Source organism: Clupea harengus, chromosome 1 (genome assembly GCF_900700415.2).
Source record: "Clupea harengus chromosome 1, Ch_v2.0.2, whole genome shotgun sequence".
Lineage (NCBI taxonomy): Eukaryota > Metazoa > Chordata > Actinopteri > Clupeiformes > Clupeidae > Clupea > Clupea harengus.
The window spans coordinates 18,806,278-18,821,721 of NC_045152.1; the positions used below are offsets into that span (position 1 = coordinate 18,806,278).

Genomic DNA, 15,444 nt, shown 5'->3' on the forward strand with positions numbered 1-15,444 from the left:
TGTGTGTGTGTGTGTGTGTTGTGTGTGTGTGTGTGTGTGTGTGTGTGTGTGTGTGTGTGTGTAGAAGTTGTCTTCTCCTTTGCAAGCGAGGGGCATTTCTGCTTTTAGAGATCCTTACTTCCTGTGTAAAAGCTCGCCTGCAGGTTCTCCCAACTAAATGCAACTTAGCACTGGGGTTTCCCTCCAGCCATTCACCCGTCTGTATGCTGCATGACCCTCTTCAACATCAGGGGTCTGTAGCCCAGATCATGAACTGCTGGAGCTCTCTTAAAGAGCTGTATATTGTACACACACACACACACACAGATCATGAACTGCTGGAGCTCTCTTAAAGAGCTGTATATTGCACACACACACAGATCATGAACTGCTGGAGCTCTCTTAAAGAGCTGTATATTGCACACACACACACACACACACACACACACACACACACACACACACACACACACACACACACACACACACACACACACACACACACACACACACACACACACACACACACACACACACACACACACACAGACAGAGATCATGAACTACTGGAGTTCTCTTAAAGAGCTGTATATTGCCAGATAGGGCAGACTTGCAGACCTGACAGCTGCACAGATCCCCTGCTGAGGATCAAATGGAACAATGCAGTTCTGGAATGTTGTTAGAGGCACAATCTAGCAACGACTAACCCACACCTAATGAGTTCTCCAAGGTCATAGGATTATCCTATTCTGGAGAAAGCCAGAATTTAGACTAATGTAGCCTAATAAGAATATCACCGGCGACGTCACGCATAGAAAGACAAACCCCGGGCTTCAAATCATCTCCCATATTCAATAAAGACCACATCATACCAAGATATCAAGTAAAATTACCACCGTTTAAGTTTTCTTGAATATATGGAAAAGTTGCTCAACAGCGTTCAACTTTCGCCACTGACGTTAACGGTACATTCGATAGCACTTAACACATGCGGAATAGGTAGCTAAGCCACACTTGTAAAGCCTGCGAAAATGCATCAAAACATTAAATCAATAGGCAAACAAGAAGACTCCACAGCCCCCAAATACAAATTGCGATATTTGACCAACATGTGGAGCAAGGTCATTTACCCAAACTGAAGTTTAACAATTAAAACCCACCACGCTCCAAGATGGACAAAAGGGACAAATAGCAGTCCCTAATACATACATTAACCGGCAACACTGAAGCAGTTCCGCTTCTTGCAGGTGATATATTAGCATGCAATCCATTTGTAACGTAAGCTGTTGCAGTCGATGACACCATATGCACTCAGATCCATTTCCCCCTGGCTCCTAGCAGGACTGAAATTCATTGCGTGTGGGCGGCAAACAAAACTAGTACCTGTAACCTCCCTGAGTCCCCGGGCTGAAAGTACGTAACTGTCTCAAACAAACGTTTTTATACCCACAAGCCCAACTGTTGCAACCTCCCAACACACCTGTATCCAATTGTGCGTTTTGTGCTGAGCGCCTACTGGGTTCTGGGTAGTGAAGTCTTGAACATTCCTAGTGGCTGCAACACTGCTGCCTTATCTCACAGAGTTCAGTTCACCTCGTACTATTCACAAAGTTCACGCAAAAGAACAATTGCACCATCGGGATAGTTGTTTGAAGGACCGCACACATGAAATGAAGGAATAAAACCCATTTAAGTGGCCGCGGGATCCAACACGAGATAAAGAGAAAAGGCGCTCCCCCGCCCCCTCCTCTTTCTAGTACACCGTGTTCCCAAAGCAACCATTTGATTAGTATTCATTTTAAACACTGCCAAAATGGTTCAAAATCACTCGTAATTAAATTACTATTAAATACCAACCAATTACCTCCTCTCCGTCTTGTCTGGATTCGACAGGAATAAACTGGAGGATTCTGCGCATAATATATATAGCAGGGAGGCGTTGCTAGGACTATAGGCTGCGCGTAACCATACATTCACACTCCCTTTTCAAGAGGTCCGAGGCACACGTGAGACAATACGACCGCAACAGTGTTTTATTCATAGAGGTCACTGGTTAACTCAGACTTTGTTTAGTTAACAGACTAAACAAAAACAAAATCACACACATTTCAAGGCAGTCATACTTTTGTGTTTTAAAAAAAAACCTAGAATCAAGTCACTTTTTGTGATTTCACATCTGTCTCTGGAATTGTAAGATTTTTGTATGACTTGACTGGCCAAGAGCATGCAGATATTGATTTCTAATGAGCTAAACATTGAACTTAAGTGAGTTAGCAATCCATCTTTACATTGTGCCTGGGCAAGAGTGTAAAGAAGACTTTATTGCCTTACCTTCAAATGTATCAATTTCCTTGAGTCCTGTCAGTTGGTGAGAGAGAGAGGAAGTCAGTAAGGACACAGGAAGTAGAGAAAGAAACCTGCAGGCTGCTGTATCCGCTTTCAACGTATGACTGCCTATGGATTGCAGGGGGCGTATACGTATGTTCCTGTGTGTGTGTGTGCGTACACATGTGTGAGCGCATGAACACTGTGAGAGGCAGACACAGAGAGGCCCAGAGTGGAACTGCAACGGAATTTCCTCTAAAGACAACATGCCAAGTCCATCCTTTCAGAGAGAGAGAGAGAGAGAGAGAGAAGAATCAAAAGGAGCCAAAGCAATAGAATAGAATGGAGAGAAAACAGAGGAAACAAACTTCTATGTGCCAAATTCTACCCTGAAGTCGGGCGGAGGCAAAGAGGGGAAGGGAAAGAGAGAGCGAACCCGACTCTTTGCTCAAGAATGACAAAGGCCTGTTCTTGGGCATGCTGGGGGAGGGGTGTGTGGTGTGTGTTTGCATGTGTGTGGCATGGCTGTGGGAGTATGAAGAGGGGGTGGGGTGGCTCTTAAGTAAGGTTAAAGTCCTGTCCTTCACATAATACACAATAAACCATACATACACATACATGTAGACACACTCACACACACTCCCTAAAGTTTTCCCCTCAGGCAGTCTATCTGCCGACTCATCATTCATTTACATAAATTGCACACACACACACACACACACACACACACACACACAAACTCACATCTACAAACACAGTCACACAATAAACACACAGAGACACTGAAACACATGCACACACACAATCACATACCCTTGTGCTCTCCTGTGCACCCTAGTTACATGGAAAAAAGAAGCTGACACAAGTTCTTAAACACCACAACAAGAGGGAAAACACACAAAACAAATGGAATGTTTTTTGTCCTGAGGAACCAGGGGGGTGGGAGTGGAAGAGGAGGAGGAGGGTAGGGGGAGTGGGGGTGGAAGAGGAGGAGGAGGAGGGTAGGGGGTGTGGGGGTGGAAGAGGAGGAGGAGGAGGGTAGGGGGTGTGGGGGTGGAAGAGGAGGAGGGTAGGGGGTGTGGGGGTGGAAGAGGACGGGGAGGAGGAGGAGGGTAGGGGGTGTGAGTGGAGGTGGAGGAGGGTAGGGGGAGAGGGAGTGGAAGAGGAGGAGGAGGAGGGTAGGGGGTGTTGGGCCTCAGGACTCTGTGGAGGGAGGGTGCTTTCATGAGGGAGCTGGTGAGTGGGAGGGGCAGCCTCCATGGAGGGGTCTGAAGGTAGAAGACACGGTTTTCAAAGTCAGAGCTGGAGGTCATACCTGTGTCTTCAGAGGGGTGTGATATAAGTGTGTGTGTGTGTGTGTGTGTGTGTGTGTGTGTGTGTGTGTGTGTGTGTGTGTGTGTGTGTGTGTGTATGCGCGTGTGCGTGTGAATTACAATTCCAGCGGTACAACCTGATTGTTGAGTACCACTCGCGACCCTGCCTGGCTCCACCGTGTGTGTGTGTGTGTGTGTGTGTGTGTGTGTGTGTGTGTGTGTATGTGTGTGTGTGTGTGTGTGTGTGTGTGTGTGTGTGTATTAAGAACAGGAAGGGTTGAATGACTTGCACATGGGATATAGAGAATGTGTAGCGTACAAGGCCATATATATATAGGTAAGCTGAGGGTGAATGCCCATGAGGTGAAACGCACACACACACACACACACACACACACACACACACACACACACACACACACACACACACACACACACACACACACACACACACACACACACACACACAGACACACACACACACACACACACACAGGCATACACATACATACATAGCCACAGGGCAAGAGCTGATCTTCTGTTAAGCCACATTTTATCCTGAGAGGGCTCTATTTAAAATGACCAGATATACAATTGTGAACACACAGAGACACAAACTCAAACACACATACAAACAAACCACTATCTATAGGGGATCAGTGTTTTCTCCCTAAACAAACACAGGTACAGACTTCCACATTCCCTTTTTCTGATCATTAGATCAGAATCTGATTGGATTCTCGCAGATGCATTCCCCACATACTCAGCCATCACGGAGGGCTAAGTTGGCCATTGGTCAGCCGTGTGACACAGAACACAGAAGACATGTGACATCAGAAAACCTCATTACCCCCACCAGAGATAACCAAAGTAAATCAGTCTGTGGTTTCAAAAATAAGAGTACCCTGTAAAGTGATTGGTGGGTTGAGATGAGGACATGGAATTTGGAGTCTCTTCTCTGGCCCCACAGCCTAACAGGGCGGATCAGACACAGAGAGACAAAGCCTTTTTTGGATGGGTTGTGTGTACAAACAAATGAGAGAGGACTGTTGATGACTGTGGGGTGACAAGGTAGGTAGGTAAGGATGCATACTTTGAGCAGACTTTAGCTGAAGTTATTTTCATAATTTGATACTAAGCTGTCACAAAAATTCTTTCAAGGTATATCCTCTCATTTCTCATGGTACCACCCGTATCAAAATTATAACCAGCCACGGACAGATGGATGAGGAAGATGGGGCTGGGGGCACTCAAATGGCCATCAGCGACCCTGCACACACACACACACACACACACACACACACACACACACACACACACACACACACACACACACACACACACACACACACACACACACACACACACACAGTCAACACCACGTCACCATGCTCCATGAAGTGGCTATGCCTTGACGCACAGAGCACTTTTGAAAAGTCACATAACACCCTTTAATTACAGGGGGAGAAAGTGAGAGACATCTATGTATATATTTACTTATTTATCTGTGTGATAGTGGACTGTGCCCTGACACACCCACAAATAGCCCTCCCGTGTTTATTGATGAGCCTAAAACAATGTTTTTCATTAGCAAGGTACGAAACAGAACTAGATAAGTGCATAGTCATGGAGATGCATACACAAAGCAGCGAAATCCAGTTGGTGGGATCCTTTATAAAGTGATCCCAAAGACAGATCAGCAGAACAAGAAACAGCAGCATAAAATCGCAGAAAGACAGCAAGAGGACGAAATCAGAAAGACGCTCCAGAAGAATGCCAGCTTACAGGTCCCAGGGTACCAAACTGCATTTGGCAGGTGAGATAGGCCTGTGTATGTAAAGATGTGTGTCAATACATCGTTTCTGTCCAAATTGAATTACTGTTTATTTTTTATTTCTTGTTTATATTGTCTTCTCAGCGACTATTTTGCAGTCACCTCTTTTTCCCCTCCTGACAGTCCCTTGTCATTTTTGCAGCATTTGTGTAGCATGCCAGTGAGTTAGTTCTCGATATTGGTATGATCCATTGTTCCTCTGCTCCTCAGTGGCGGTGCTGCTGTGTGTGGCGGTGTCCTCTGAGGCACTGGGCATGACTGATCTGTTGGAGAGAGTCTCCCAGATTTCTGACAATCTGCACTCACTCAGCACATCTCTCAGTAACGACCTTGTGAGTATTAGGGAACATCGTTTATAGTAGTGTGTGTATGTATTTGTGTTTGTGTGTTTGTGTGAGAGAGAGAGAGAGAGTGTGAGTTGTATGGTCGTGTGCAGATATCCTTACATGTCTTCTTCATCTCTGACCTGCAGAACACTCATTTCCATCCAATTGGAAAGATCATGATGCGCCCGTCTATGTGTCACACATCCTCCCTCCAAACGCCCACTGACAAAGACCAAGCCCTCAGAGTGCCTGTATGTCTTGCTGGCTCTGCGCATTTTCTGACATTAACATTAGTTCTCTCTTTTAGCAATGTTTGATTTGTACTGATAAACCACAGTTGAGAATCTAAATAGGAAACTATTATTATTATATACATTCCAATTATGCACATGGTATATATCTAATGATTTTGATATTGCTTTATACAGGCAGATTATAGTAAAAAATGATGTATTTCAGCAAAACCCGCCATTGTTTCATTGGCTTTGTAACAAACTGCTCTGATTGGCTTTCCATATGAAACAACTGTTTATAATTCATTCAACTGGATTGTCATGCAGGAATCAGAGTTGCTGTCCCTGGTTCGTTCGCTACTGCTTGCGTGGTCAGATCCTCTGGCTGTACTGTTGACTGAGGCACCCAATCTTGTCCACCCTGAGAAAAGCCTGATCTACAGCAAAACCAAAGAACTGCAAGAACACTCAAACACCTTGGGTGCTGGCTTGGAGCATCTGGTCCACAAAGTGCGTGCATGGGAAAGCTTTTGAATAGCTGATTACATTTAGGCCTAGCCAAATGGCTTATCAGTTCATATGATTGAATGCATATGTTCATGATTGCATGCTAATGTAGTTTATCACCTGATAGGTGTTTTTCGATTCAGTCTAATTCCACTGTAAAATAATATGGGGGGAAAAATGTTACGTATAGAGATATTTTACCTGGTATAGCATCGTGTGGGTCATGCAATGTGTAGTTGTGTAATATAGAGATTTGGCCAATAGACTGTGACCTTCATTTTCAATACAATGGAATATGGTGCTTGCTAACCTACTGGGAGACAAGCAAATGAAAACAAGCAAAAAGCAATTTATACCTTTTTAATGTACAGCATGTACTTCATCCTATATAGTAAGTTGCCTTGTCAGGTTGTGGTCCAGATGTAATTTCAATTAAGCAAATTTTTCTCTCTGCAGATGGGTCACTCCTCCCAGGACATCTCCTCCGTCCCCTTCAATAATGATCTTGGGAACGACAAGAACTCGCGCCTGACCAACTTCCACTTTCTGCTGTCCTGTTTTCGCAGAGACTCCCACAAGATCGACAGCTTCCTCAAGGTCCTTCGCTGCCGGGCAGCCAAACTGCGCCCAGAGATGTGTTAGAGGAGCTGATGCCATTCTGGCTCTGCTTCTCCCTGAGCCAATCAGGGGAGCAGAGCCAAGGTGGCATCTTAACCGAGGGGAGAGTATTTGCTTCCCCTCCAGAAGTCTGATCTGGAATGACCATGTAGTCACACTAAGTTGAATGTATGGCGTCAGCATGTGGTTTTCCACAGTTCATAATTTCTATATTGTTAAACACTTATCTTTCTGTTCAGGGAGAAAGGGATGTTTGGGATGACATCTCATTTCTACAACTAAACCCAATAAAAGACAACTTGAAATGTGAGGCTGATGGCTAAGAGGCATTCCAGATCAGACCGTCTTACAGCCTGTAGGGCTTAACTCATGCACTTTAGAAAACGCCCGTTTTATTTATAATTACTCTGTAGGCTTCTCAGCAGGTTTACATGAAAGCACTCTTTGCAAGAATGTTCATAGAATGTTAATAAACACCCATCATGCATATGTTATGTTTCCGTTTGTGATTTTGTGGAGCAATTGAAGAAGGTTGTAAACAAATCAGTTGAAGTGAACCAAATAAAAAAAAAAAAAAAAAAGTTGGACTCTTCAAAAGGAGCTATTTTTCAGTCAGCTAATCCGTACAATCATTTTACCCATGCACTACTCAACAAGAATTGTTCTAACAGTCATCGCAAAATGGCAGAGCTAAAGTAAGACGACAGGGCACCTGACGTGTCAAACTAACAACCATGGAAACATAAGCCGTAACCACTGCCTACATACAAGTCAACTTACAAATCAGAGATGCAGGAACACCTTAAAATCCTTTAACTGAAACCACCCATGAAGTCATGAAAGGAAAACAGGGCAGTCGAGTTTAATATTTTTTTTATTAAAAAAGAAAACAAAAGCAGCAAGGAAAGGAAAAAAAAAAAAAAAAAAACATCCTGTTGATCACACTCCCCCTCTCCAACATCCCACACACACACACACAACAGACCACCACTCCATTCCACCAGAGGGCGCTCCGTTGCCCAATGCACATTTTGGTCAGAATGAAGACACTTCTCATTTAAGTGTTCCACAGTGCTCAAGAGGTGGGAGTGCTCCTTCAACAACCCCCCCCTAAAGAGGGGCTGTACAGTTTACACAAAGAATGTGGACTTCTCAAAAAAAAAAGAAAAAAGAAACAATCAAAAAAACAATGACTAACTTGAAATTTCCCCCATGTAACAAACGCAGACATGCTGATTGGCTAACAAGGGGGGGTAACGAGCGTCACAGGAGGCATCTCTTTCAAACAATAAAAAAAGGGAGGGAAAAACAGCACAGGATGCTGGATGTTACCATGACTAAACATTCACAATGGAAATCAAAGTGACAGAACTTGGAACATTATGTACAGGCAAGAGAGGGGTCTGTGTGTAAGTGTGTGTGGTTAAAAGACCAATGCTAGGACAAGTAAAAATCAACATGTTCTGACCTACTATTGCACAACAAAGTCCCCTCTGGCACCAACTTCTATACAAACAAATGTATAAAAAAAAGCCTATAGTTTGAACAAATATTCCACAAAGCAAGACAGGAAGTTAAAAATGTTGCTTACAAGTATGCATGACAGCACAGGCTGAAGATGGTCAATTACACACACCTACACACACTAATGAACTCCTCAAATTACCCCTAACACACAGACACACACAGGGGGTTTGAGGGGGGGGGGTTAACGCATTCTGTACTCTGAGGTCTTGGACACCTCACATAGTTGACCTTTGAAGTCGATGTCTACAGTGAAGTCCAGATCTCGCTATGAGGGTAGATAGAAAAACACCAGCATTAGACAAGAAAGACTAACTGCAGCAATGAAAATGATCAACTGTCACCTTTTACAGCACTTGATGGGAGAAAGGCATTCAGGAAAGAGGTCAAAACATGCAAGACTCACGTTGTTCTTGACATTGGGTTTCATGTTGATGGTGCCAAAGATCTCCTCTCCAGTCTTCACTGTCAAGTAGTCATCCAAGTAGAACACAGTCTGCTTCCAGTGAGTGTATGGAGACTCTGGACCTGAAAACACACATGAATAATTACTAACAGGCATCAGGCAGATATTGACAAAACACCAGCACTATATTCCAAATTTGTAAAGATCACCTAGGTTCAAGATGTGTGGAACACCACAAAGATGATGTTTTGGGAAACTTCCCAAAGACAACATGGGACTAAGCAATATTTGATTGCAGACCAAACAATGGGTTAAGGCCAAGCAGCCAATGGGCTTGAGAACATGATGCAACTCACTGGTGGAGAAGCCGGTGCGCTTGTGGCACCTCGTGAACTCGATGTTGAAGTAGGTGACCAGGGCATGGATGTAGTCGTTGCGTTTGACCTGCAGGCAGAAGGGTGAGGTGAAGGACAGGTCTTCAAGCTTCACGGTGTAGATGTCCACCTCCTGGAGAGAACAGGGAGATTCAGAGGTTACCACAAACGTATACAACGCGACATTAATTCAACACACCAGACTGTCTAGTAATTGAGAGAAAGATGGGAATAACAAGAACGTTCAACGGTTCAAAGATTAAAACAAAGTGGAAAAGACGGTTCACCTTGATGAGGCAAGAACTGCTGACCAGCTGTTTGGGGTCCACCACATCCACTAGAGGCTCTTTGATGGCCACTTCCTTGATGCAGGACATATCAAAGCCATAGACGTTCTCCCACCCTGAAAGAAAGCACAGACTTGTGTCACAGAAGATCCTATTTAGTTGTACTTAAGCATTCAAATCTAACACCTTCAGTTTCACTGACAAAATCCCCCAAAAGTATGTACATTAAACTACCAAGTTCCAGTCTGTGCACATCCAACAATGTCAAATGGAGGCCAACACTGTCCTTCAAGTCCAAATGCCCTCACACAAATCCATAAAATAAAAGCTAATGCTTAAGGCTAAGATAATGAAACTACATTACATAATGGCAAGGGGCCCTCACAGTGGATTTTGTAATCCTTGTACTGCCTGTCTTCAATGGCAGTGACATACAGGGTGGCTCTGTCAGGAAAGATAAGTCCATCTGGTTTCTGTTGGAAAACAAAAGACAGAAAGGGTTAAAGTATTTCAGGGTGGCAGATTAGAAGGCTATTCAGAGCACTGGCATTCAATAAAGGCTGCGTAATCTGCCAAGGTCTGAGTTGCAGATGTACAGTGCCAACTGAAGCCAAAAGGGCACACACATTTAACACAAGCACAGCATCAATGCCATATTGCTAATCAGCAGCTAATACTACTGCGCAGGTCTACTGTAGAGGTTGAACCTGTGTAATACAAATGGCCAATTCCACATGTCCACTGTCCAATTAACTCTATATAAATAATGAAATAAAAACATACAACATAAGGAAACTTTCCACTGCAGGAATTGACAGGACTTAAGTGGCTTAAATGTTTGCAGGTACAGCCCGCTGCTCTCTTGCTTTTTCAACCACAGTGCAGGAACTATCGACCTTGATGTAGCCTAGGCGATTAAACAATAGCGATACATATCGCAATGGACACTTCCTCAATAAAAGGACGAAAAGACGAAATTAAGCATGGATAGCCCAAAATGAACGTGAAATTTTGTTGCATGAAAATCCTGAGTGTACTCCCTCACTAAGAAACAGCCAATCCCATCCCTTGATTATGCCGCATGCTATAATTGACAGGCAAACAGCCAATAATTTATCAGCGGTATTGCTCAGTTGCACCCACTACACATCGTACAACATAAGCGTGGAACATGGGGAAGATAAGTGCAGTCAGGAAGGAATTGGGGAAGGCTCGGATTTGATAATTTCAGCTGCTTCAACCAATTGGAGCATATAAATAAGACACATCCTGCCTCTATCGAACCATCAAGAAACAGCCCACAATCTACAAAGGAGGTAGCCTTTTGAAGTACAACATTAATTGGACAAACATGTTTTGTATAGTTAATTTCTCCCACTTTTTATCCTATAATATATATAGCCTTTAAGATGCAGCCAGCTTAAGATAGCAAAATTAGGCTATTTGATTGCAACGTCAATTATGAGCATAAAATAATCACAGCATAAGACCATTGCATTTTTAGATAAAGTTAGGATTACCCAAATATTGACTCAGCATTTAAGTGAGTGCAAAATTCAATAACCATGGCAGCTTTTAGTTATTAAATTAAGCTGCACTGTTGATCAATTAAAGCCTGCATTTCAGCAGCAGTTTTGCTTGTGGTCGTTAACTCCATAAGCTGCAATTCCCTTACTGCATTCACTGTGTAACATCAGGTAAAAAAAAAAAGACTGCCAATTCATTTTTTTGTTTGTCATCGTTTCCACTCATGTCTCGTTTGACCAATAAGGGTCAAAGTTCACAGCAAGCCCCACCTAGCAGTTTCAGGCCACACATACAATTGAACTGAAAGGGGTCCTACAGGGCTGGTTCCTTCAGTCGAACCATACAAATGTGAGGCCCGTCTCAAAACATTCCGCTAGTTCCTGTGGTAGAAAGGCGCCTATATTTCGCTCAGCTCTCATTTGTTAATCTGGTCATTTTAAGAACACCCACTCACCAGCCACTTGTCACGGGCATAGATGACAGTGTTGAGCATGGACTCGTAGAAGAGGCAGTAACCCATCCACTCGGAGATGATGATGTCTACTTTTTCCACCGGAAGTGTCACCTCCTCCACTTTGCCTTTGATAATGGTCACAACTGCAATAAAAAAAAGAAATGAATCAATCATCTTTCACAGCGTATTAGGACACCAGACAGTAGTTTACATTAGAACCCACCCCCCCCCCATCAAAAATGGGGTTGATACATTTGAGCCCGCAAGTTACGCTGGCTACCTGTTCATGTATATTTCAGACATGTGGGGAACCGTTACCTCATTTTGCAACTAGAAAGCATCTAAGGCACAAAATAAAACTGTTTCATGTCTAGAATGACACATGTGCAGATGTTTACTCACCATGGTCAAGCTTATTTGCCTTCACAATCTTCACAGCATAGTCACATATGCTGCTGCATTCCACCTGTGGGTTGGTGAGGCAAGGTCATCATCAGTATTATATGGCTACAGCTCTGCACTAGAAAGAACTGACAAGATCCTCAGGAATATTACCCATGTAGCAACAAAAATGAACATGTTCAGGACACGAACTCACCCCAATAACCATTTTGGCGCCTGCCTTGGCAGCAAACATACAGAGGATGCCAGTCCCACTGCCCACATCCAACACCACCTTATCCTTGAACAAGTGCTTATTGTGGAACATCGAGTTCCTGTAGGTAAGAGTTCGCACCTCATCTTTCAGCATCTCCTACAGGTATACCAAGGAAGTGACAAGAGTGGGAAGAGAATGGACATGGTTTAATGGATGTGTATGCTTACAAATCTGAACCGAAGCAGCTGATTTCTTAGATCTCATCGTGGGACAATGGGGTAACTGAGGTCCTCTTACCTCGTGGATGCCGAAGTGGGCATATGAGTCGAAGTAGTAGTCCTTGGAAGTCATGTCTTCCGCGGAAGGCTTCGCCGAGCCCTCTCCCTGTGAAACCTCAAGAAAATGAGGACGTCTCAAATCAATAAAGGAGCTTTGGGCAACAGCAACAAACACTACAACTGATTGCATAGCTAACATGGCTAGTCAATGCCGAATGATTAGTCATTGTGTGTGGGACAAATTCTCGACACGAGTTCGCTGAAAGTTAGCTCACACACTGACTCATTACAAATGTAATGTTACCAATTGACGCCGCGTTGTAATCGAACGCTGTGTTATATATCGTGAGGCAAGTTGGATACTATAACATTAGTCAACTTAGCCTGCCGTCCAATGGGAGGCACGCTTAGCCAGGTGCGCTGAAGCACAAAGGACTGGCATCACCTAGCACATGGCATGATAATGTACGATTTAAGGATACACAGATTGCTTAAAACGACAGGGAGGCTGCAATAGGTGGACATGTGGGCCATGCGTTTTTGTCGACTAATGGACTGGAACAATGTACCGTTAATGGGATGAGAAATTAGCAAGTCAGATAGTTAGCTTGCTAATGCAAATCCACGAGGCCAGGAATAGCTTAGCCACACAACCTTAACCTTACCCCTCAAACTAAAAATGGGGAAATAGGTGTGTTAAGAAGACACACGTATCTGACGTAAACATATGCCTAGGCAACTAAAAAAAACTTCCATTAACGTTGTGCTGTCCACGCTAACGTTTTCAATAAGTTAGCTTGGCACGTTAGCCCCTACAAGCTAGCGAATAGTCTGGGATAACGTTAACGTTAGTTGGTGACCACCAAAGGCTAGCCATTACTTGTCCCGCCAGGTAAAAAACCTTTCATTGCCAGGAAGAAGGGTTTACATTTATACTCGAGTATCAACACTGAAAATCCGCGATTAATGACCCCCAGCAGATCAATGAAAATGAAACAAGGCCCAAACGTTGCTAGCAAAAGGCGATCTTGGCAACACGTGTTAGAAAATGAATGAGCTCAGTTCGCTAAAATGGATGCTCAATGTGTAAACCGTAGATCCATAGCTAGCTACGTCGACCCGGTGCTGTTAGCCAAGTTTGTGAAAGATGCTAAGACAACATCGGAGTATAACAAATATTAATTCTTGATCATTGAAAAAAAGACTATTGCAGATCGTGTGTAAAACGACAAGGATTAACTTTACTTGACCACGGACTGCTGAAAGACATTGCGTTTATATTTGCAAACGTCCCTTACCTCCATTCTGTCTGTGGTCTCCGCCATTTCAATGCTGAACTTGAAAGATGAATCCAGAGAAAACGCACTGCCTATGTTAACTCACAGTGGGTTGAATCCCGCCTTTTAAAATGAACCGCACTGCACGATTGGGTGCCAGACATGACTCCTCCTTTAGTACGGCACCTCCCATCAGAAATCCACTTCATTGGAGGACTCTGTTTCGCTTTGCACACTGATTCGAAGATGCAGCTGTCGGTGGGCGGTGTACTTTTATGTGTACATTAGGCGGGTTCCAGATCTTTCAGAAATCTATCTTGTACGCAGTGTTAATGTTTAATTTAAGGCCAGTCTGGCATTCGTATGGACGGCCTCCATTTAGTGGGTACTACACATGTACATAAACAGTTTGGTTGTTTGGATTTAGAGCCACGTTGGTGAAATAGTCACGTTACATTAGAAACATGCAGTGAGTAGAGGATAGACCCCTATGGAGCGAATAGTGGGCTATTCATGGGTTAGGAACTTCACTGTGAAGCACATCAGTAGTTTATTTGCTGTTCTCTGATAGCAGAAGAGAGGAATACAATCTTGAAATAGCGAGGCATATTAATGATATTAAGAAGGCCACAGTTTTCTTCATTGGCTTGAGGTGATGTAAGCCTTTGATTGATGGATCAGCTTTTTTGTTCAGTTGTATGTATTTGGCAGGCTTGTCATCATCTAATATGAATCCTTGTTATTCTGAAAACCTACGCACTATCAGCACATACACACAAACCGCATCGTTGCAAACTCATATACAATCCAGAGCATTATGGAGTCTAAAATGAGCGACTCGCCTTGCTGTAAACATCATAACAACTGGCTCTGATAAAACCTACCTAAAACCTAACTGATATGTTTTGACGATTAATTTGGCTAAGTCGTCCAGTAAAAGCTGTTTCCACATTTATGTAGGGTCACAAAATGACACAGTCTGGGTGGCTTGTAGGAATGACAGGTGCAGACATGTTTCTCTCCCCATCATATGACTATTACCATCAAAATTCATTTAAGCACATCATCAAAATAACCCAATCTAACAAAGATTAAAGAGGTAGTGCACACTTAAATGTGTTTTTTTTAGCTGTAAACTAAATGACTTTACTGTGATGACACACATCAATCCTGGTGTTATTATTGACAAAATTACCTTTTTGTTTTTATAAATCCGCATTTTATGAGTTGAAAATAGCTCAAGCCACCATCTAATGTTTAAAATCATCCAGGCAAATGCTGACGTAGATTTGACCAGTTGGTACATATCTATGTCATAATACATCTAGTTTAATGAAGTAAATTCTCAACCCCTCTATAATATTGAGCAGAAAGAGACCCACCTGACCGAGAAGCGTCACCAACCAGAGCACAGTAATATTAATATGGATCGACTCCATAACAGTGGAAGGTAAGAGAATGTAAAAATGACTACATTTCAAGTTTTCACAGGTTTCACTCTCTCCTCCGCCTGTGAACAAATAACAATAATATTAGCTTATAGCAGTACCTTGCGCTAGCCCCGTTTGAGTCTAACAAGAAAAC

At 43.3% G+C, this 15,444-nt stretch overlaps 2 protein-coding genes and 1 long non-coding RNA gene across 10 annotated transcripts in view; 1 reads left to right on the forward strand and 2 right to left on the reverse strand.

Moving 5' to 3' along the window:
- LOC105898689 overlaps positions 1 to 2,335 on the reverse strand; it is an 8,330-nt gene extending 5,995 nt beyond the window's left edge. The window contains exon 1 of one of the 5 annotated variants that reach the window (XR_001162319.2): positions 2,311 to 2,335. This is a non-coding gene — a long non-coding RNA (uncharacterized LOC105898689). The other 4 variants (XR_004163952.1, XR_001162317.3, XR_004163951.1 and 1 more) reach the window with 4 other exon arrangements.
- Positions 2,336 to 5,194: 2,859 nt separating this feature from the next.
- prl (prolactin) lies at positions 5,195 to 7,159 on the forward strand. Its single transcript, XM_042708902.1, has 6 exons — positions 5,195 to 5,212; positions 5,309 to 5,433; positions 5,621 to 5,783; positions 5,924 to 6,028; positions 6,338 to 6,520; positions 6,974 to 7,159. Exons 1-6 carry the CDS (start codon positions 5,195 to 5,197, stop codon positions 7,157 to 7,159), a joined length of 780 nt encoding a protein of 259 aa, XP_042564836.1.
- Positions 7,160 to 8,313: 1,154 nt separating this feature from the next.
- prmt1 (protein arginine methyltransferase 1) lies at positions 8,314 to 13,990 on the reverse strand. 4 transcript variants are annotated; one of them, XM_012825857.3, is made up of 10 exons: positions 13,882 to 13,990; positions 12,603 to 12,698; positions 12,306 to 12,461; positions 12,110 to 12,173; positions 11,708 to 11,850; positions 10,112 to 10,199; positions 9,727 to 9,842; positions 9,422 to 9,572; positions 9,066 to 9,187; positions 8,314 to 8,927 (listed from the first exon to the last, which is right to left on the reverse strand). In XM_012825857.3, exons 1-10 carry the CDS (start codon positions 13,906 to 13,908, stop codon positions 8,844 to 8,846), a joined length of 1,047 nt encoding a protein of 348 aa, XP_012681311.1. In that variant the 5' UTR covers positions 13,909 to 13,990; the 3' UTR covers positions 8,314 to 8,843. The 4 variants fall into 4 exon arrangements, with proteins under 4 accessions (XP_012681311.1, XP_031425773.1, XP_012681312.1 ...); XM_031569913.2 differs by having other exon boundaries at positions 10,091 to 10,199; XM_012825858.2 differs by having other exon boundaries at positions 12,603 to 12,689; positions 13,882 to 13,982.
- Between the last annotated feature and the right edge of the window lie 1,454 nt (positions 13,991 to 15,444).

Coding starts and splice junctions, on each gene's coding strand:
- prl (XM_042708902.1), top strand. Junction 5,434..5,620: donor TACCAAACTGCATTTGGCAG/GTGAGATAGGCC, acceptor CCAGTGAGTTAG/TTCTCGATATTGGTATGATC. Junction 6,521..6,973: donor TGGAGCATCTGGTCCACAAA/GTGCGTGCATGG, acceptor TTCTCTCTGCAG/ATGGGTCACTCCTCCCAGGA.
- prmt1 (XM_031569913.2), bottom strand. CDS start 13,908: ATGGCGGAGACCACAGACAGAATGGAG. Junction 12,174..12,305: donor GCGCCAAAATGGTTATTGGG/GTGAGTTCGTGT, acceptor ACCAACCCACAG/GTGGAATGCAGCAGCATATG. Junction 9,843..10,090: donor TGAGGGCCCCTTGCCATTAT/GTAATGTAGTTT, acceptor GCTTTCTTTCAG/GGTGGGAGAACGTCTATGGC.